This window comes from Dama dama, chromosome 21 (genome assembly GCF_033118175.1).
Source record: "Dama dama isolate Ldn47 chromosome 21, ASM3311817v1, whole genome shotgun sequence".
Lineage (NCBI taxonomy): Eukaryota > Metazoa > Chordata > Mammalia > Artiodactyla > Cervidae > Dama > Dama dama.
In genome coordinates, this window is record NC_083701.1 from 59,970,923 (window position 1) to 59,991,566 (window position 20,644).

The following is a 20,644-nucleotide window of genomic DNA, read 5'->3' on the forward strand; positions in this document are numbered from 1 at the left end:
AAAATGCAGGTTACAAAGTAGCATATTTTATTATTTAGAGAAGGGGGAGTGAGAAGGCAGGGCAGAGAAGAAGTCTGGAAAATGTGTATCCAAATGTTAATAGTGCTTAATTCTGAGAATCTTTATGGGAGATTTTCATCATTTCATTCCTTTTTTGTATCTTTTTCAATGATCAATGCGTATCACTTTTGTTAAAAACCAACCAACCAACCAACCAAGGCAACAAGGCTGTTTTCATAAGAATCAAAATGTTAAACAACTTTTATTTTACTGCTAGTTGGAACTGTGCAGTAGTACTTAACTAGCTTCACACCTCTTGGGGACATAAAAAAGAGGGGAATGCAGAGTGGGAACATTTAATTCTTTACCAAAAAAATCTAAAATGTTACAATAAAACCATGGACTTTATATAAGGATCAAATTAGGTCTCCCTTATTCCTGGTGACCCAGGCAGCGCTGGTGCACAGCAGGCGCTGGATCAAGTTCACATGAACCTTCTTCCTTCCTGTTACAAGTTTATTTCCGTCTCAGAGCCCCAGTGGAGTGCTGGGGGGTGGGAGTGGGAACGGGGCTGCTGGGGGTTGGGTTCTTCCAGATCTGCATACTTCCCCCTTCTCCAAGTTAAAACCATTTATTTCTTCCTCCAATTCTTCTTCCTTTTCTACTTTTTTATTTATCTTTGGCTGCCCTGGGTCTTTGCTGCTTCAAGTGGGCTTTCTTGCAGAGAGCAGGGACTACTCTTCGTTGCAGTGTGCGGACTTCTTATTGCAGTGGCTTCTCTCCTGGAGCAGAGGCTCTAAGACGCACAGGCTCCAGCAGTTGTGGCTTTCTGCTCCGGAGTTGAGGTTCCTGGTCTCTAGAGCATATATGCTCAGTGGTGGTTGTGGCCCAGGGGCTTAGTTGCTCTGAGGCATGTGGGATCTTCCCAGACCAGGGATCAAACCTGTGTCCCCTGCATTGGCAGGAGGACTTTTATCCACCATGCCACCAGGGAAGCCCCTTCTCCCTTTACTAATGCATCAATTATTCTAGACCTCCTTTCCGGGGCACTCTCTCAGCTCTTTCAAATTCTTTGAGGGAAAAAAAAAAAAAGTACTGGGTTTTCCAGATAGCACTAGTGGTAAAGAACCCGCTGGCCAATGCAGGAGACATAAGAGATGAGGGCTTGATCCCTGGGTCGGGAAGGTCCCTTGGAGGAGAGCACGGCAACCCACTCCAGTATTCATGCCTGGAGAATCCCATGGACAGAGGAGCCTGGTGGACTACCAGGTCACAAAGAGACACTACTGAAGCAGCTGAGCATGCGCACATAGAAAATGAGTATTTTGAAAACTGTAGCTGTCCCTCCAGAGCTGAAGCACACACCCACTTTTTCAGTTATCCCTTGTGGCATATGAAGCCACCCCCAAACCTAGGGACATCCCTGCAGACAGAAGTGGGAGTAAAGGGATATTGGGTGGAGAGGAGGCAGGAAATGCTGCGTGGGTTGCTCTTCCATTTATTGTTCATGATTCTGTGGGTCAGAAATTCAAGGACAGCCTATCTCTTCTCCAGGTTGTGTCAGCTAGGCTTGCTTGACTAGGACTAGGAACGCCCCAGGTGGAGTCCTGGTCCTGGCTGGTGGTTAGGATACCATCTTCTCCACGTGGCCATTCTCCCTTCAAACATTTTCTCTTTATTCAGTAAGTTAGCCTAGCTTAAGCAACTTCTGCCGGGTGGCTGATTTCCAAGAGAGTAAAACTGGGAAATTCAAAGGCTTCTTAAAACCCAGGCATGAAATCCCATAGCACCACCCAGATTCCTACTGGTCAGAGCGAGTCATGAGTCATAGGGCCAGCCCAGAATCAAGGATTGGGGGAATTAAACTTCACATCTATCGGTGCAGGAATGGCAGTCACTGGGAAAGGGTATGCAGAATCGGAGGGGTTTTGGGACCATCTTTAGAAACAAGCTACTCAACATATCAATTTTTTTTTAAGAGCTTAAAAACTATGGTAACTAGTGTAATGAAAATAATGATGTAGTCACCAGTCAGAGGGGATAATTATTTTTTCTAATCTGTCTGACACTTTCAGTTTCTGAATCAGCCCCTGTCTGCCTCTCATCTCCACTTTACATCACATTAGGCCAAGAAATAAGTGCATATTTATGCAATTCTTTCAAGCAGCATACGTAAAGGAAGTCCTCACTGTCACGTTTTGCCAGTATTCCAGCCTGTAGCTGTTCCCTCTTAATCTCCATCCTGAGCCTGTAGTTCACCAGAGGACCACCTGCAGTTCTTCTACCTCTTGTTCCTTGCTCTTCCTAGAGGATTTCATCCATTCTCCTGGCTTTGACTGCCACCTACACACTGAAGACAACCAAATTTTAATTTCCAGCCCAGATCCTTCTCTTCTGGGATCCAGACCTGAAATTCCAACTGCCTCCTGGATATCCCTGTTTGGATGTCCCACGGGTAACTTCAGTTTTACACGTCCTAAATCAAATTTGGCATTTTCTTCCTCCCCATTCAAACTTACTACCTCTCTGGAGCCCCTTTCTTGGGCAAAAATGTCTCATTTTTGCCGTTTCCTCCAGTGAATCAAGCCCAAAACTCAGCAGCCCTGCTCGACACCTCTCTTTTCTTCATGCCCACATCCAATCAATTACCAAATCCTCCTGGTTCTTGGTGTCTCTATTCCAGCCTTTCCATGCCTGCCACTGTCAAATTTGCTGCCTCTACAGCTACAAAAGACTTCTTACTGGTGTTAGACCCCAGGCTCTCTGATCCAGCATCCAACCTGGGCCAGAAAGAATTGTCCATACTATTGTCACGCGAGTGTATGCTCCTCGGTTCTTTGTCTCGTCACAACAAAAATTTGGAGTGACGGACATTAAAGCCCTTTGGCAGGTCACAGCTCTCGGAGGACAGACCGTGTTATGGCTCTCAGGTCTCGAACGGACCGTGTTATAGCTCTTAAATAAATCAGTGTTACAGCTCAGTGTTACAGCTCTATTTATGTAGATAATAGCAGGAAAATCCATCCTCAAGGCATGAGGGCATGTCGATCCAAAGACGCGAAGAGAAGATCGCCTCATCGTGCGGGGGAGAAAGAGAAAAAGGGGTGAAGAGGGCTTTGGCTCCTCTTTTTATATGTTTCTCTGTCCCTGGGCCTGTCTTATGTAAATTGGGCTTAGGCAGGAGCGTTGTTTGTTTTACCTGAGGTTCTCACTCCAGTCCTCGGACCTTCCTTTGTTCTATTTTCGCGGGCTTTCCCTTCCAGGTCTTTTAGCCACCGCCATTTTGGACTCTTTCCCTATTCTAACTACCTAACACTATCATTGCTAAAACCTGTCAGTAGGTCCCCATTGTCCTCAATATAAAAGTTCCACATCTACATTCCTTAGCAGGGTACACAAAGGCCCTTGATGTTTGGGGCTGCTTCCCTTAATATCCTGAACGCCTTATCCTAACTCTCAAATTTGTGAGCGAACAATTCAGAGCATCCTGAATCCCCACCGCTCCCTCAAACTCCCCACCTCCACTCCTCTCCTCCAACTCAGAAGCCAACCAGAAGAGCTTTCCCTCACCCCTTCCTTCCTCACCTACCTAGGACACAGTGCACACCCTCTACTTAGCATTCATCACACTACAGTCATGGCTGGCTGGCTCATTTATTTTCTTCTTTCACTGTACTGGAAGCTCCTGCAACACAGGAGCTGTGTCTTTTTTTATGGTTGTTCCTCAGTGTTCAGCTAGTGCCTGGCATATGGTGGGGCAATGAATGAATGGTGACAACATCCACTGACTGTAAGGAGCAAAGAGAAGACGGCTGGTGGGGACAATGTGTTTTAATATCCATAAAACTGAATTGAGGGATCTTTACATGTCAGCCACCTGCCCCACACCTTCCTTCACAGTTCCAATTGAAGGAGAAACCAGCACCATTAGCAGGAGGGTGACCAGCATTTAACTGAAGGACTGCTTACTACTGCTCAGGACTTTCTTTTCCTCATGCCTAAGATGACAGTTTTCCATGCCTGCTGCTGTAACGATGCAAGTTAAGGGAAAGGATTAGAAGGGTCCATATTTCTGCCTAGGCAGTTGTCCACATTCTGCCTATAACCTCAGTGAATCTTCACAGACAACCTACAATTTTATTTCCTCCATTAAGGAACCGTGACTGCCTAAAGTGTCTGCACTGGACCACAAAGATGATTATAACATGGCCACCATCTTGAAGGAGCTTTTATTTACATATACTTGGGGCTTCCCTGGTGGCTCAGACCGTAAAGAATCTGCCTGCAATGCGGAAGACCTGGGTTCAGTCCCTAGATCAGGAAGATCCCCTGGAGAAGGGAATGGCTACCCACTCCAGCATTCCTGCCTGGAGAATTCCAAGGACAGAGGAGCCTGGCAGGCTACAGTCCATGGGGTCACAAACAGTTGGACACAACTGAGTGACTAACACACACACACAGAGTCTACTTGTCTTTATCATCCCCTCCAAGCCTTTGGAGAGCAGGGACATCACCTGTCTTATTCATTGCTGCTGTCCCAGTGAATACAACACACAGTAGGTGCTCAACAAATATCTGTTGAATGCAGTGGATAAACAAACAAAACAATGCTTATTGAATGAGGATGTGACCACAGGCAAAGGTATATCTGGGTGGGAGAGAAGACTGGGAGGGTGGGGAAAGTTGGGGACAGGATGGAATGGCCTTTTATCTCCTAGGCAATAGGAGCAAAGGATCATTTTTTAGAGAGTATTATGATTGGATCATGACTTTTGAAAAATCCACTCTAGTTTCGGTGTGGAGAGTTTGCCACTGGGGTGCCAGCGGGCCTGGGGTGGGGGTTGCGTGAGGGGAGTGCAGGTGGTTTAATCCAAGCAAGCATTGATGACAAACTGACATAGAGTGACATTTGAGGGGTACAAGCGGAAAGTGAGGGATGCGAGACATTTCTGAGGCAAAACTGCTCAGAACTGGGAACCAACTGAGGAAGACAGTGAAGGATGGATGGGAGATGAGAAGCCCATACAGGAAGAAGCAAAACAAGGACTTTAGTTTTGGTTCCTTTCAGCCTGAGGTGCCTGGGCAACATCTTTCTCTGAATCTCTAGGAATGATGCCACCACCACACTGTTCCTCCTACCCCTTTTCTTTCCTGTTTTGAATCACTCACACAAGCCAGAAATGCTCCCTGCTCCTCAGCGTGCAGGAGAACCACGCCAGCAGGCCCCACTTTCCTGAGGAAGGGACCGAGGAACCTGGAGGGCCGGCTGCGGCCTCCCCAGGGGGAGCTCCCTGACAGGAAGGCAGGCTGGGAACAGACAGGAGCTTCCTCTGCTGCAGCAGGTGCCCAGGGCCAGCTGCTCCAATATCCCCCAGGCTCACATCAACAGGATGGGACAGCCCAGGCGGAAGGAAGCCCGCAGGGAGGGACGCCCGCCGCTGCAGACAGAAGCCGGGGCAGGGGATGAAGGGGAGACAGGAAGAGCTGCCTGAGCTGCTGAGCTGGCGCCCCTCCAGCAGATTCAGGAGAGGCAGTGACAGGCGGCCATTCAGTCCTCCTTCCCTCTCTCAGTGGGCGTCTCTAGCCCTAGTTGATCCTATTATTATTACTACTACTGTTGTTGGCTAGCCTGGGCCAGTTTCTAAAATATTTAATTCATTGATTTTCCTTTTTTTTTTTTTTCTTTCTGGCCATGCCCGGAGGCTTGTGGGATCTCAGTTCCCCAACCATGGGTTGAACCCAGGCTATGGCAGTGAAAGCACCCAGTCCAAACCACTGAAACGCCAAGGGATTCCCTAGTTTATTCCTTTTCTATACTCATTTTGAGATTATTGGGAAAGAAAAGACACTTACATCATCAGCCTTTCAGTTACACGGAGAAGTGAGGCAGCTGGAGGGAAGGGCGGTGATTTCTGCCCCCTGTTAGCCAGTCCCAAGGAGTGGCTTTAAGTTTGCTTTAAGCTTCGCTATCACCTCCTCTCCAACAATAGCTGTGTACAGGGCGCCAAACGGCTAAAAGGGAGCCGACAAGGAGCCAGAGCAGAACCATAGGCTTGCAATCCGGAGGCCCCGGACCGCCTCTGACCAGGTTCGGGATGGGGATTGCGGAGGTGTGGCTGGGGCCTTCGCGGGACCGACAGCAGGGGGTTTCGTGACTTCGATTTGGCGAGCATTCCCACCGCAACCCACTCCCAGGCGTGCCCTGGCTGGCGCCTCGTGACCCTAGAAGACCCCGCCCCTCCCCACCCCCACCAGCAGTTTCCCATCAGGGCGTTTCCGGAGGCCGTGGCCCAGGGTAGGTGTGGGGGTAGGGTCTACCTCTGAAACAGCTTGTAGATCGTAATTTAAACTTTACACCGAGCTCAAAACTCGGTTCTGCAACTGAGTCGGCTCCAGAGAAAGATAAAAAAAAAAAAAAAAAAAAAAAAACTCCGGCCTATGGCTCCCCATTATCCCCACTGGTCTAGATTTCGGGGCTTCCTGCAGTCCCCACACCATTCTGTCCACAGCCCTGGAGGAAGGATGGGCGGGGCGGACGGGGGCGGGCAACGTCGCCGGCAGTGCAGATGGAGAGGGCGAGCCAGCGCCTGCGGCCCGGGCGTGGGCGGGGGGCCGCAGAAGCAGGTGTCCGCTCGGTGACAGGATTCCCTTCCCCTCGCCTCCCTTCCCTAGTGCTACCCACGGTTCAGCGAGGCAAAAACCCAGCAAATGCTCCAGAAATGCAGCTCGTTCGGTCACCAGGCTCTCCTTTCTCGCCAGACGCGCAAGAGGACGGGGCGCTTCCAAATGCAAATCTCTTGGCTCTGGACCCTTGGCTTGCAGCCGCCGCCTCCCCCGCATGGCCACCCGGCGTCCCGCCCACCCCGCGGCGACGAAGCCCGAGATGGGACCTCGCCCGCGGATGGGGAATGGGCGGAGCGGGCATCCCTCCCTATCTCCCACGTGGGCCCGGCTCTCCGCAGAGAGCCTGGGCGCGCCGCGGCGGCCGCGCCTCCGGGCTGGGCCCCCGTTCCTGGCGCCGCCCCCACCCCCGGGCCAGGGAAGGGGACTGCAGGCCGGGGAGGGGCTGTGGGGGTGGGTGAGGGGTGCGGGCCGTGTCCATAGCGTCAGGTGGTGGCGGGAGTTCCCTCGGACTGGGCCCGGGGAAACGCGCTGCCGGGGGATTGTGTACACGCTCCACTGACACAAGCTTCACGCTGCCGGGCAGCCGCTGATCACGCGTGGCCCCGCGAGCCCATTGGCCGGCGCCTCACACACCTTTGTCGCTGATTGGCCGGCCTCAGGCTCCGCCCCCACCCCCGCCCGCCGCTCGGGGCAGGCGGAGCGGCTACCTGAATGGGGAGGGGGGCAGACGGCGCGGAGCGCGGCGGCGGCGGGAGCGGCGTCGAGTGTCTCCGGGCGCCCGTCTGTGGCCAGGCAGCCAAGGACAGCCTTGCAGCCAGTCAGCTTGTCGCCGGCGGCCGGGTAGCCAACCATGCTCAACTTCGGCGGCGCTTCTCTCCAGCAGGCTACGGTAAGTCACCTGGGGATGCCCCAAGCCCTTCTCTTGCCTCGCTGCGTCCGGGGAGACCCCCGAGCCCCTGACATCAGCCTCGCCTGAGGACGGAGGTTGCACAGGAGTCGTGGAAGAGGAAGAGGGGCTTCCCGCCTGCAGACTGGGCATTGGTGAGGGCGTGTGTGTAGCGGAGGGGATGGTCTGGAGAAGCAGGCTGGGAGCTAGAGACGAAGTGAGAGAGGGTCTCGCTCGAGGTGTAAGGAGGGGAAGGGGGCAGCTCCGCTGGAAGACTGGAAGCAGGTGAGGGGGGGAGATGGCCGGAGGGGCGGGAAGAGTGAAGAGACGGGGTCTGGCTGCCCAGTCAGCGAGAATAGGAGGCGTGGAAGTACAGGAAGGGGGGACGAGGGGGCTACCCTGCACCTGGCGCCGGGGGGGAAGAGATGCCTCCGTCTGGATAAGGAATGCGCCCCAGGCTGGGAGGGGGCTGCTCTCGAGCATGTGAGGGGTGAGGAATCCACCGGAGAGGAGAGGGGGACTCCCCATCTCAGGGGGTCTTGAACGGAGGCTTGCAGGATTGGGGCTACCCAGCAGACAGCGGGGGGTGGGGGGCTGTGGGGAGGGGCACCCGGCGTGGATGCAAGGGAATAGCACGGGGGTTGGGGAGTTTACCCCACCTCAGACGTCTGGAGGGGACTCCCTTATCTCCGGAACAAGCAGGCAGGTGGCCTCCTCCGGGGGGCCACCTTGGCGGGGGAGGGGGCTGGGAGCCGCCTAGGCGGCAGTAGATGGAAGGGGAGGGAAGCGGGACCCTAGCATCGGGGTGGGGAAGGTGGGCGGGGGGGAGCCGGGGCTGCGAGACGCGGGGGCCGCGCGCCGAGGCGGGAGCCGCCGGCCGTGGGGCCGCGCGCCTGGAGCCGGGCCTGTTGGGGGCTGCACGTCTGGGAACTCGTGGAGATGCTGGGCTCGGCGCTGGGGTGGGGGGGAGCCGGAGCTGCCGGAAACCGCGGGGACGCGGGGGCGCCGCGTCTTCAGGGCGAGTCGGGGTGGTCTGAGATCCCGCGGGCGGCGTGGGCGGGAAGCGCCGAGGGTTCGGCCGGGTCCCCGGGGGCTGCGGCCGGAGGAGGGCGGGGGCCGGGTTTCCGCGGGGACCTGGCTCCTCCTCCGGCAGCTGAGGCGGAGGCTGGGGGGTGGGCCGGGAACGGATGCGCCCGGGGAGCTTCTCGTCCCCGAGTGACCCAGGCCGGGCCTCCGCCAGGGCGGGAGCGAGGCCCGGCCCCGCTGTCGGTTCCTAAGGGAACGGCGGGGAGCTGGAAGGGGCGGGCGCGCCGAGAGCCGGGCGCCTGCGGCCCCGCCCCTCCCCGCAGGCCCGGGCGCGCACGGCCGGGCGGTTGGCGGCGGCGCCCGCGGCCCCTCCCCCGGGCCGTCGCGAGGGCGGGGGCCCTGCGGGCTCAGGAAGTAGGTGAAAGGTGACGGCGCGGCAATTCCCAGTTCACGTTTCCTGCGCCGCCCCGAGCAGCCGCTGATCACGCTTTGTTCACATGCCTCGCGCCCCCCCACTCCTCCTCCGCGCCCCCGCCCTCCGCCGCCCAGCCAATCCCAGCCCGGGCCGCCCGGCCGGCTGGCCAATGACGGGGGTAGGGACGCAGGGACGTGCGAGCGGGCGAGGAATGTTCCCAGTGACTCACCCGCGAGCCTCATTGAGGTTAGGGCGGCCCCATCCTCCTGTCCCCGCCAGCGAGGATCTCCCCCGCCGCCTGCCCCCGCCCCTTGTCTGCCCCCCCCCCCCCCCGGCCCACGCCCGCGCCTCCGCCCGCGCTTCCCTTTCCTGCCTCCCTCGCGCCCCACTCCCTTTCCTCTCCCCTCCCGGCTTCTCTTCCTGCCCTTCCTAGCGCTCACTCTCCTTCCCTCCTGCCTATCCTTTTCTCTTTTTTTCCCTTTTGCACTGGCGTCTTGAGGCTTTTACACATACATGCGCTGTCCGTTGCAGCTTACGTAAAAGGCGCGCGATTATGCAATTACATTGTTAGCTATATTTCAAGAGCAGTAATAGCTTCTTAAAGGTTTCTACACGAAGGGTTTGTAAACAAGAGTTGAGAACAATTCCTAGCAACGTAAAGAATATTTTTCGGTGTTTTTACACAATCTCGACTTAAACCAAAAAATGGGATCACGTTAATGGAAAATTGAAGAGATGGAAGGTGGTAACCATTTTAGTACCGTTTAAGCAACTTTAGTATGGAGCATTAAATATCTGATGGGAGGAGCTGTTCAAATAAATAGAAAGCATGTGCTGTTGTTTTTTTTTATCATGGAGCAGTTCTTTAAACAGTTAAGATTGTATTTTGACTATTGCAGATTCCTTACAGAGCTTTTTGCAAATTTTGGTCAAATATTAAATTTTCTGATTATTTTTTGTGCTATTGCATCAGCCGGTCGTAGACTCCTGTTGCAGTTGGCTACTCTGGGAAGAACATAAAATGTTTTTCTTCTTCCAAGCCAAGCCGTTCTCTTTTGGATGACAAGTGCATTTGATACCTTTAACCTTAGGTCCCCTTGATAGTAATAAGTTCCTTGCAAGGTTGTCCATATTCAAGCCTAAGTTTGAGAGGAAGAATCGGAAAGATTTTATCACTACTACTTCATAGTAGGGATGAGAAGAATAAGTTTTATCTTGAAAAGCTGTGCAGATTGTTTAAAAACACACACACACATTACTCTGAGTGTCATGTGGATGACAACAGTAGCTTATAACATGAGTCTTTTTGTGTTTATAGGAGGAAAGAATGGAAATGATCTGTGAAAGATCAAAAGAGAGTGTGTATTCCTGGAACAAAACTGCAGAGAAAAGTGACTTTGAAGCTGTAGAAGCACTTATGTCAATGAGCTGCAGTTGGAAGTCTGATTTTAAGAAATACATTGAAAACAGACCCGTCACTCCAGTGTCTGATACGTCAGAGGAAGAGAATCTGCTTCCTGGTACACCTGATTTTCATACTGCAATCCCAGCATTTGTAAGTATTGTTTCAAAGATAAATGTAAATGATAATGCTTCTTACAGTTTATATCATGGACTCGACCGTTCTTCACGCTGTTGCCTGTGTTTTTCTTCTCTGTAGTGTTTGACTCCACCTTACAGTCCCTCTGACTTTGAACCTTCTCAAGTGTCAAATCTGATGGCACCAGCGCCACCTACCGGACACTTCAAATCATTGTCAGATACTGCCAAGCCTCACATTGCTGCTGTACCTTTCAAAGAGGAGAAGAACCCTGTACCTGCCCCCAAACTCCCCAAGGCTCAGGCAACCAGTGTGATTCGTCACACAGCTGATGCCCAGCTGTGTAACCACCGATCTTGCCCCGTGAAAGCAGCCAGCATCCTCAACTATCAGGACAATTCGTTTCGGAGAAGAAGCCACCTGAACCCTGAGGCTGCAAGGAAAAACATACCGTGTGCCGCTGTGTCACCGAACAGGTCCAAACGTGAGAGAGACACAGAGGCAGACGTCGAAGAGAAACCAGGCCCCGCTGCACTTTATGACTCTTCCGTGCCTTCCTCGGAGACCGTCATCTGCCGACCTCAGCCGGCCCCCGCGTCCCCACCGCAGAAGTCGGTCTTAGTGTCTCCACCCGCAGTGTCCGCAGCGGGAGTACCCCCTATGCCGGTCATCTGCCAGATGGTTCCCCTCCCTGCAAACAACCCTGTCGTGACGACCGTCGTCCCCAGCACGCCCCCCAGTCAGCCGCCAGCTGTCTGCCCCCCTGTCGTATTCATGGGCACTCAGGTGCCCAAGGGCGCCGTCATGTTCGTCGTACCCCAGCCGGTGGTTCAGAACCCAAAGCCTCCGGTGGTGAGCCCAAATGGCACCAGACTCTCTCCCATTGCCCCTGCTCCTGGGTTTTCCCCTTCCTCAGCGAAAGTCACTCCTCAGATTGACTCATCCAGGATAAGAAGTCACATCTGTAGCCACCCAGGGTGCGGCAAGACCTACTTTAAAAGTTCTCATCTGAAGGCCCACATGAGAACGCATACAGGTACCAGCCATTTCTTACTTATGTCTGAGAAATTAGGGTGATGTTTTTTTTGACAGTGATCCCAAATGTAAACCAGGCATGTTAAGAAAGAACTGGCCTTATTAGACAATTCAGTGGGTGGTATTCACCAGTCCACGGTCTTCTAAAAGATTTCATTAAGGTGTTTTTGTTTTAATTTCTCAAATGATGATTCTTTAAAACAAAGTGTATTTAAGCTGTAAATATAATTTAATACATAAAGGACCATGACTTAATAAAAGCATAGTAGTAAAGATAGGACTTTTTTTTTGTTTCAGGAGAAAAACCTTTTAGCTGTAGCTGGAAAGGTTGTGAAAGGAGGTTTGCCCGTTCAGATGAACTGTCCAGACACCGACGAACCCACACAGGTGAGAAGAAGTTCGCCTGTCCCATGTGTGACCGGCGGTTCATGAGGAGCGACCATTTGACCAAACACGCCCGTCGCCACCTGTCAGCCAAGAAGCTACCAAACTGGCAGATGGAAGTGAGCAAGTTAAATGACATTACCCTACCTCCAACCCCAGCTCCCACGCAGTAATAGATGGATGGTGAAGAATCAGACTAACTTTAACTTTGGTCACAGCCAGAAGCCAGTGGTGATAGAAAAATGCTTCCACTGCAGGTCTGTGGCCCTCCAGTGTGGGCTGCAAGCAGAAGCCCCACGGCCTGGGGAGAAGGCCCGGCCTGGGTTAGATGGTAAGAAGTGCTGCGGCCACAGGCAGGACACCGAGTGGCAGGACTCGTTTCTTACCACATAAGAGAGAGAAGAAAGCTTTTATTCAATATTTTTTGAAGGTTTCAGGTGAGGTCACCCCAACCACCGGTAGCACAGATTTTGAGTTTGTGTGCACAACTTCTTGTTTTCACCATTTATACTTGAGACCAACTTTTCAATGTGATTCTTCAAAAGCACTGGTTTCAAGAGTATAGAGACTGGAAAACATTACGGTACAGAGATGGAGATGTAAAATTGGTTTTGTATCATCACGAATATTATTATCCTTTCCTAGAGTTACCTTGTTTACTATTCTTAGTCTTTCCATTCAACTTGTGGACGTAGTTGTTAAATATATCTAGAACTAGCATTTTTACACTAGTTGCTGATGTTTGGAATTGAGCAACTGTATATTGCTGAAGAGGTCCCAAAGAATTGGAATCCTCATTAATTTAATTGCTTTGAAATGTAGCTTCAATTTTTTCTTGCGTTTTTGTTTTAAAAGTTTCAACAAATGACTATTACTAGGTGTTTTATTATGCTTTGAATCTTAGTTGGTTGCAGTTTCTTGTATAGATGTGAAAATTGTATACCAATGTGTTTTCCATAGACTCTAAAATACACTGCACTTTGTTTAGAAAAAAAATTGAAGATGAAAACATATTGTAAAGAAGGGATATTAAGGATTTTAGATAACTCCTTGAAAAAGATGGCTTAGGTCATCAGTAAAGTACCCTTATGTTATGAGGATATAACATGTGCTTTATTGAATTAGAAAGTTAGTGACCATTATTCACAAATGGATAAATGTCCTATTAATTTATAGAAGTTTTTTTTTGGGGGGAGGGGAGAATGTGGAACAAGATAGGTAGAAAAATAGAACATTCACTTTTGTTAACAGTATTTCTGTTATATTCTGTTGTGTAGTGGATGATATACACAGTGGTAAAACAGAAGTCAGTTGTTGAAAATATGTGGTGAAAAATGTCACTATGTCTTTCCATTTAACATTTTTCTCTATATTGGGTATAGATTTCTGCCATCAAAACTTTGGACCCTTGGAAAACAAAAAGGAACTTTTAATTAAAAAAATCCTTGTGATTTACAATTTGCACAATATTTCTTTTGTTGTACTTTATATCTTGTTTACAATAAAGAATTTCCTTTGGTATATGTAATTGGTTGATTGTATTTATTGAAAACTATTTTCACTTTAACCTTGATGTTGATCACTGTGGTGCTAAGATTTACTATTAATTTAAGAACCTCATTCAAAATTCAGGTTTTTGAATGCAGGAGTTTCTCTTTCACATGAGTAATCTAATTGGCGAGTATGCAGAGCAAGGACAGGGAAGTCCCTGGTGGTCAAAAGGTTAGGATAGGACTTGGCACTCCTTGCCAAGGGCCTGGGTTGGGGAGCTAAGATCCTGCAAGCCACGTGAGGTGGCCAAAATAATAATGATAAAATCTAATTAGAAAAAAAAGATATCTACCTATATATTTGTTGATAACATGTGAGCCTACCTTTTCTAAGAAAGCAATCCATTTTAATTTTTAAACATTTTTGTATGTTTTGGTGATCTGGGGTTGAAATACAGCCCCAGCTTTCCCTAAAACCTTAAGTGGCGCTGAGTTAGAGAATACCACAGTGAGTAATTACAAGTAATGAGACTGCTGTAAAATGAAAAGAAGGCTGACCTGTTAAATAGTAAATTACTCACCTCTTGAAGTTAGATTAACTCAGACCATTAAATAAGAGCTTAAATGCAATAAGCATACCAGCACTTAAGCTGCATGAAAGCTAATCCACCTCTGAAGAGATGTGCTCGCTAGTCACTCATGAGTACAACTAGGAGATGTAAATGCCACTCGGTGTGTGGTGTATAATTTTGGAGATTAGTACTTTAATTTGCTCTGAGATCACCTTGTCATGAGACAACATCTTCCACGGTGTTCAACTTACTGGCTGACCTGGTCTGGCTTGCTGCTGAGTCCATGGTGAGGGGCAGTGTTCTCACTTGGCACCAATTGTAGGACAGGCATCCTGACGCCTCCAGGCACCTGCTGCTACTTCCGGGAAACTTAAACCAACTAAGCATAGCGCAGCTGCTGGAGGGGGCCTTGCCATTGTGTAGTATCTTGTGTTGGGACCTGCACCATCCTAATCCCTAGAGTTCCTCAGGGTGGCAGGTCTTCAGAAGTGGGAAGAGAGAGAGATGGCTGAAGTATTCTCTGCCTGGCCCAAAGCCAGTCCGTGGTAATGACAAAGCCAGTGGAACTGGGCCACCCATTGGTATGTTCTGCCCAATCCTAGTTGACACCTGACACTTTTCCTTAGAAATATTGTAAATCAGATTATTTGAATTAAGTATTATCTTTGAGTTCAATGTTGATGCAGACTCTGGTCTTGTGCAAAAGTTGCCCCCAAACAAGTGTCATTTGTAGCTTGTTATGATAATGTGGTATTAAGAGTAGCTTTGTGCTGTACTTAGTCGCTCAGTTGTGTCTGACTCTGTGACCCCATGGGCAGTAGCCCGCCAGAATCTCCTCTATCCATGGGGATTCTCCAGGTAAGAATACTGGAGTGGGTTGCCATGCCCTCCTCCAGGGGATCTTCCTAATCCAGGGATCAAACCCAGGTCTCCCACATTGCAGGCAGAGTCTTTACTAAGCCTTCAGGGAAGACCAGTGTAGCTTTCAGTTCAGTTTAGTTCAGTCACTCAGTCGTGTCCAGCTCTTTGCAACCCCATGAACCACAAAACACTGGGCTTCCTGTCCATCACTAACTCCCGGAGTTCACCCAAACCCATGTCCATCGAGTCGGTGATGCCATCCAACCATCTCATCCTCTGTCCTCCCCTTCTCCTCCTGCCCTCAATCTTTCCCAGCATCAGGGTCTTTTCAAATGAGTCAGCTCTTTGCATCAGGTGGCCAAAGTATTGGAGTTTCAGCTTCAAAAAAGTCCTACCCTGGAGAAGGAAATGGCAACCCACTCCAGTACTCTTGCCTGGAAAATCCCATGGACGGAGGAGCCTGGGAGGCTGCAGTCCATAGGGCCGCAAAGAGTGGGACATGACTGAACGACTGAACTGAATATAAATCCATATTCAATAACCCTTCACCTATATTTGTGAAATGTAATATGGTGTAAAATGTGGTTAAACAGAAATTCCAACTAAAACAATTGGGAGACCAGAAGGGGAAGCTGGAAAAAAAAAAAAAAGTCCTACCAATGAACACTCAGGACTGATCTCCTTTAGGATGGACTGGTTGGATCTCCTTGCAGTCCAAGGGACTCTCAAGAGTCTTCTCCTACACCACAGTTCAAAAGCATCAATTCTTTGGTGCTCAGCTTTCTTTATAGTCCCAACTCTCACATCCATACATGACCAATGGAAAAATCATAGCCTTGACTAGACAGACCTTTGTTGACAAAGTAATGTCTTTGCTTTTTAATATGCTGTCTAGGCTGGTCATAACTTTCCTTCTAAGGAGTAAGCATCTTTTAATTTCATGGCTTCAGTCACCATCTGCAGTGATTTTGGAGCCCAGAAAAATAAAGTCAGCCACTGTTTCCACTGTTTCCCCATCTATTTGCCATAAAGTGATGGGACCAGATGCCATGATCTTAGTTTTCTGAATGTCGAGCTTGAAGCCAACTTTTTCACTCTCCTCTCTCATTTTCATCAAGAGGCTCTTTAGTTCTTCTTCACTTTCTGCCATAAGGGAGGTGTCATCTGCATATCTGAGGTTATTGATATTTCTCCCAGCAACCTTGATTCCAGCTTGTGCTTCATCCAGCCCAGTGTTTCTCATGATGTACTCTGCATATAATTTAAAAAGCAGGGTGACAATATACAGCCTTGACATAATCCTTTTCCTATTTGGAAGCAGTCTGTTGTTCCATGTCCAGTTCTAATTGTTGCTTCCTGACCTGCATACAGGTTTCTCAAGAGGCAGGTCAGGTGGTCTGGTATTCCCATCTCTTTCAGAATTTTCCACAATTTATTGTGATCCACACAGTCAAAGGCTTTGGCATAGTCAATAAAGCAGAAATAGATGATTCTCTGGAACTTTCTTGCTTTTTCGATGATCCAGCAGATGTTGGCAATTTGATCTCTGCTTCCTCTGCCTTTTCTAAAACCAGCTTGAACATCTGGAATTTCATAGTTCACGTATTGCTGAAGCCTGGCTTGGAGAATTTCGAGCATTACTTTACTAGCAAGAGAGATGAGGGCAATTGTGCGGTAGTTTGAGCATTCTTTGGCATTGCCTTTCTTTGGGATTGGAATGAAAACTGACCTTTTCCAGTCCTGTGGCCACTGTTGAGTTTTCCAAATTTGCTGACATATTGAGTGCAGCACTTTCACAGCATCATCTTTTAGGATTTGAAATAGTTCAACTGGAATTCCATCACCTCCACTAGCTTTGTTCATAGTGATGCTTCCTAAGGCCCACTTGACTTCACATTCCAGGATGTCTGGCTCTAGGTGAGTGATCACACCATCATGATTATCTGGGTCATAAAGATCTTTTTTGTATAGTTCTTCTGTGTATTCTTGCCACCTCTTCTTAATATCTTCTGCTTCTGTTAGGTCCATACCATTTCTGTCCTTTATTGAGCCTATCTTTGCACGAAATGTTCCCTTGGTGTCTCTAATTTTCTTGAAGAGATCTCTAGTCTTTCCCATTCTGTTGTTTTCCTCTATTTCTTTGCATTGATTGCTGAGGAAGGCTTCTTATCTCTCCTTGCTATTCTTTGGAACTCTGCATTCAAATGGGTATATCTTTTCTTTTCTCCTTTGCTTTTCACTTCTCTTCTTTTCACAGCTATTTGTAAGGCCTCCTCAGACAGCCATTTTGCCTTTTTTGCATTTCTTTTTCTTGGGGATGGTCTTGATCCCTGTGTAGCTTTGGTGTGTCATATTTGGCTGTTTCCTGTCTGATTTATACACTGAGTTGAACTATTTGAAATTGCTGATATTCAGCTCTCTTGACGGTTAATTCTTTTTTTAAAAAAAAACAACATGGCTGCACCTCATCTTGGTTGCTGCCGGTGGGTTTTCTCTAGTTGTGAGCAGGTGATACTCTGTAGTTGTGCTCAGGCTTCCCATTGCAGTGGCTCCTCTTGTTGCAGAGCACGGGCTCTTAGGCGCAGGCTTCAGTAGTTGTGGCCCAAGGGCTTAAGTGCTCCAAGGCACGTAGAGTCTTCCCAGACCAGGGATCGAATCCACGTCCCTTGCATTGGCAGGTGGATTCTTAACCACTGGACCACCAGGGAAGTCCAACTGTTAATTCTTTTTATATAATGTAGATTTATAGAGAGAAAGTTATAGAGTTACCATATAGACTTAATCCAGCTTCCTCTTTTGATTAACATCTTACATAGCCATGGAACATTTATGAAAATGAAGAAATTAACCTTAGTACAGTGTTACTAACCAAAGTACACTTGGGTTTCACTATTTTTTCTACTAATGTCTTCTTGCTATTACAGGACCTAATCCAAGGTCTCAAATTGCATTTAGTTGTCAGGCTCTTCCAATCTATGGTTATGCCTTGGTCTTCTCTCATCTCTCTGTAACAGTTATTTAGTCGCCAAGTCATGTCCGACTCTTTGAGACCCCATGGACTGTATATAGCTCCTCTGTTCATGGCATTCTCCAGGCAAGGATACTGGAGTGGGCTTCCCTTTCCTCTTCAGTGGATCTTCCTGACCCAGGGATCAAACCCATGTCTCCTGCACTGTATTCTTTACCACTTTAGGTAAATACCACTGTATTCTTTAGCCACCAGGGAAGCCCCTTTGGAACAGGGTTGTCAGTTATTTCTGCCTCTCACTTTGGTCTGTCTGATTATTTGTTTATGATTAGATTGAGGTTATGCGTTAATTGGGAAGATACCACAGAGTGATAATGTTCTCAAAGCCTCATATCAAGGAATACATGATGTCATTCTGTATTACTGAAAATGTTAACCTTCACCACATGGCTAAGGTGGTGATAACCTGCTAGAATTTTCCATTGTAAATTGACCATTTCTTGCTTTATAATTATTACATATTTAGAAGGAGATACTTTACTTTATACCAACAACCTATTTCTGCTTTGACTTTTTCCCATTCATTTTACTATCCTTAAGTGGACTTCATGGAGGCAGTTATTACTCTGATACACTAATGGTGATTTCTTATTTCCTTCGTTATTTATTTATCAGAATTTTCTATGTGAAAGAGTTGTTACTTCTCCCCCATTTATTTAGTCCATTATTTATGTCAGTATGGACTCGTATATTTATGTCATTTTTTGGGTTACAATATAATATTATCTGGGCTTCCCAGGTGGCTCAGTGGTAAAGGATCCACCTGCCAATGCAGGAAAAACTCAAGAGACTCAGGTTCGATCCTGGGTCAGGAAGATCCCCTGGAGAAGGGAATGGCAACCCGCTCCAGTATTCTTGCCTGGAAAATCTCATGGGCAGAGGATCCTGGTAGGCTACAGTTGATGGGGTTGCAGAGAATTGGACATGACTGAGCATGCACAGGCACACACTGATAATACTGTCTTTATTATGTGACTCTACTGTTCCAACTTTGGCCCATATTAGCTCTTTCAATATTCAACCATTTTTGATTGACAAAGATGGAAATTTCATATGGTTCAACCTATCGTTTCTCATGGGAGTGAGAGCCGTTTGGTGTTAGTAATTAGACTTTAAAATTTTTTCTCTACCTGCATTGCTACTACTCTGTCTAACTGCAGTGGCCCCTAAGTGTTCTCTCTGCCTCAGGTCTTGTCTCCCCACCATCCCATCTCCTCACCACAGAGTCTTTTGAAAATGCAAACCAGACCACATCACTTCCTTGTTTAAAAATGCTTCAAACCCTTCCCAGTGCTCTCAAGATGAAGTCTAGATTTCCTAACACGGTCTAGAACAGTGCTGTTGGAGAGAAATAGAAAGTGAGCCACCTAGGGAATGTGAAATTTTCTAGTAGCCACATCAGAAAAGTTAAAACAGAAAAAAATCAAATAGTTTTATTTAACCCATAATATTATCATTTCAGCACACAATTAATACAAAACTGTTGAGATACATTTTTTTTTATCCTAATCTTTGAAATCCAGCTTACAGCACCTCTCAGCTGGGACTCACCACACTTCAAGTATCCTAAGCAGACCTAGAGGACCCCTCACCCTTCAGCCTCTTCCAACTTCCCACTCCAATCCCACCTTGTTCTCTACATCCTGTCCAAGCTCTGAATCATCACATATGCTGCTTTTTCTGCTGGGAATGCTTCCCGGCCCTTTTACCTTGACATTTCTGCTATCTTAATAATCGTTACCCTTTACTGAAACTGCTTAATGTTAGTAAAACTGCCTGGGCATGAGGACCCGTGGATCTTGCTCACTGCTGTATCACCAGCATGTACCACGATGCCAGACACACAGCAGGGGCTCACTAGAGCCTATCAAACTGAATCAAAAAGTCTATGAAATTTTAGGGAGGGAGGACAATTAGGAAGCTGTTACAATGGCGTGCTGGATGTAGACCAAGATGATGGAAAGACTGCCTTTTAAAATTCTCCTTCAATCTTTGCTGGTGCTAAAAACTCTATTCACTACACCTTCCAAACTCTAAAGTATCTCTTGATTGCCTTTTTACCAGGCATGGAAGAAATCTGATCAAGGTGAACATACACAAGGACTCACCAAGGCCCTCTGAAAAATGTGAGAGTGTTAGTCACTCAGTCGAGTCTGATTCTTTGTGATCCCGTGGACTGTAGCTCGCCAGGCTGCTCTGTCCATGGAATTCTCCAGGCAAGAATACTGGAGTGGGTAGCCATTCCCTTCTCCAGGGGATCTCCCCGGCCCAGGGACTGAACCTAGGTCTCCTCCATTGCAGGCAGATTCTTTACCATCTGAGCCACGAGGGAAGCTTCCGAGGTCCTCTAGTTGTTACTGTTGTTTAGTCACTAGGTCGTGTCCAATTCTTTGTGACCCCATGGACTGCAGCACGCCAGGCCTCCCTGTCCCTCACTATTACCCGGAGTTTGCCCATGATCATGTCCATTGAGTCAGTGATGGTACCCAACCATCTCATCCTCTGCTGCCCCCTTCTCCCTTTGCCTTCTGTCTTTCTCAGCATCAGGCTCTTCTCCAGTGGCCCTTTCAGTTCAGTTCAGTCACTCAGTCATGTCCGACTCTCTGTGACCCCCATGAACCGCAGCATGCCAGACCTCCCTGTCCATCACCAACTACCGTAGTCCACTCAAACCCATGTCCATTGAGTCGGTGATGCCATCCAACCATCTCATCCTCTGTCCTCCCCTTCTCCTCCTGTCCTCAATCTTTCCCACTATCAGGGTCTTTTCAAATGAGTCAGCT

At 48.5% G+C, this 20,644-nt stretch overlaps 1 protein-coding gene across 1 annotated transcript; it reads left to right on the forward strand.

The window, feature by feature from the left end:
- Positions 1-7,331: 7,331 nt before the first annotated feature.
- On the forward strand, positions 7,332-13,431 carry KLF10 (KLF transcription factor 10). The gene is made up of 4 exons (XM_061123636.1): positions 7,332-7,513; positions 10,270-10,506; positions 10,612-11,527; positions 11,824-13,431. Exons 1-4 carry the CDS (start codon positions 7,475-7,477, stop codon positions 12,081-12,083), a joined length of 1,452 nt encoding a protein of 483 aa, XP_060979619.1. The 5' UTR covers positions 7,332-7,474; the 3' UTR covers positions 12,084-13,431.
- The last annotated feature ends 7,213 nt before the right edge of the window (positions 13,432-20,644 follow it).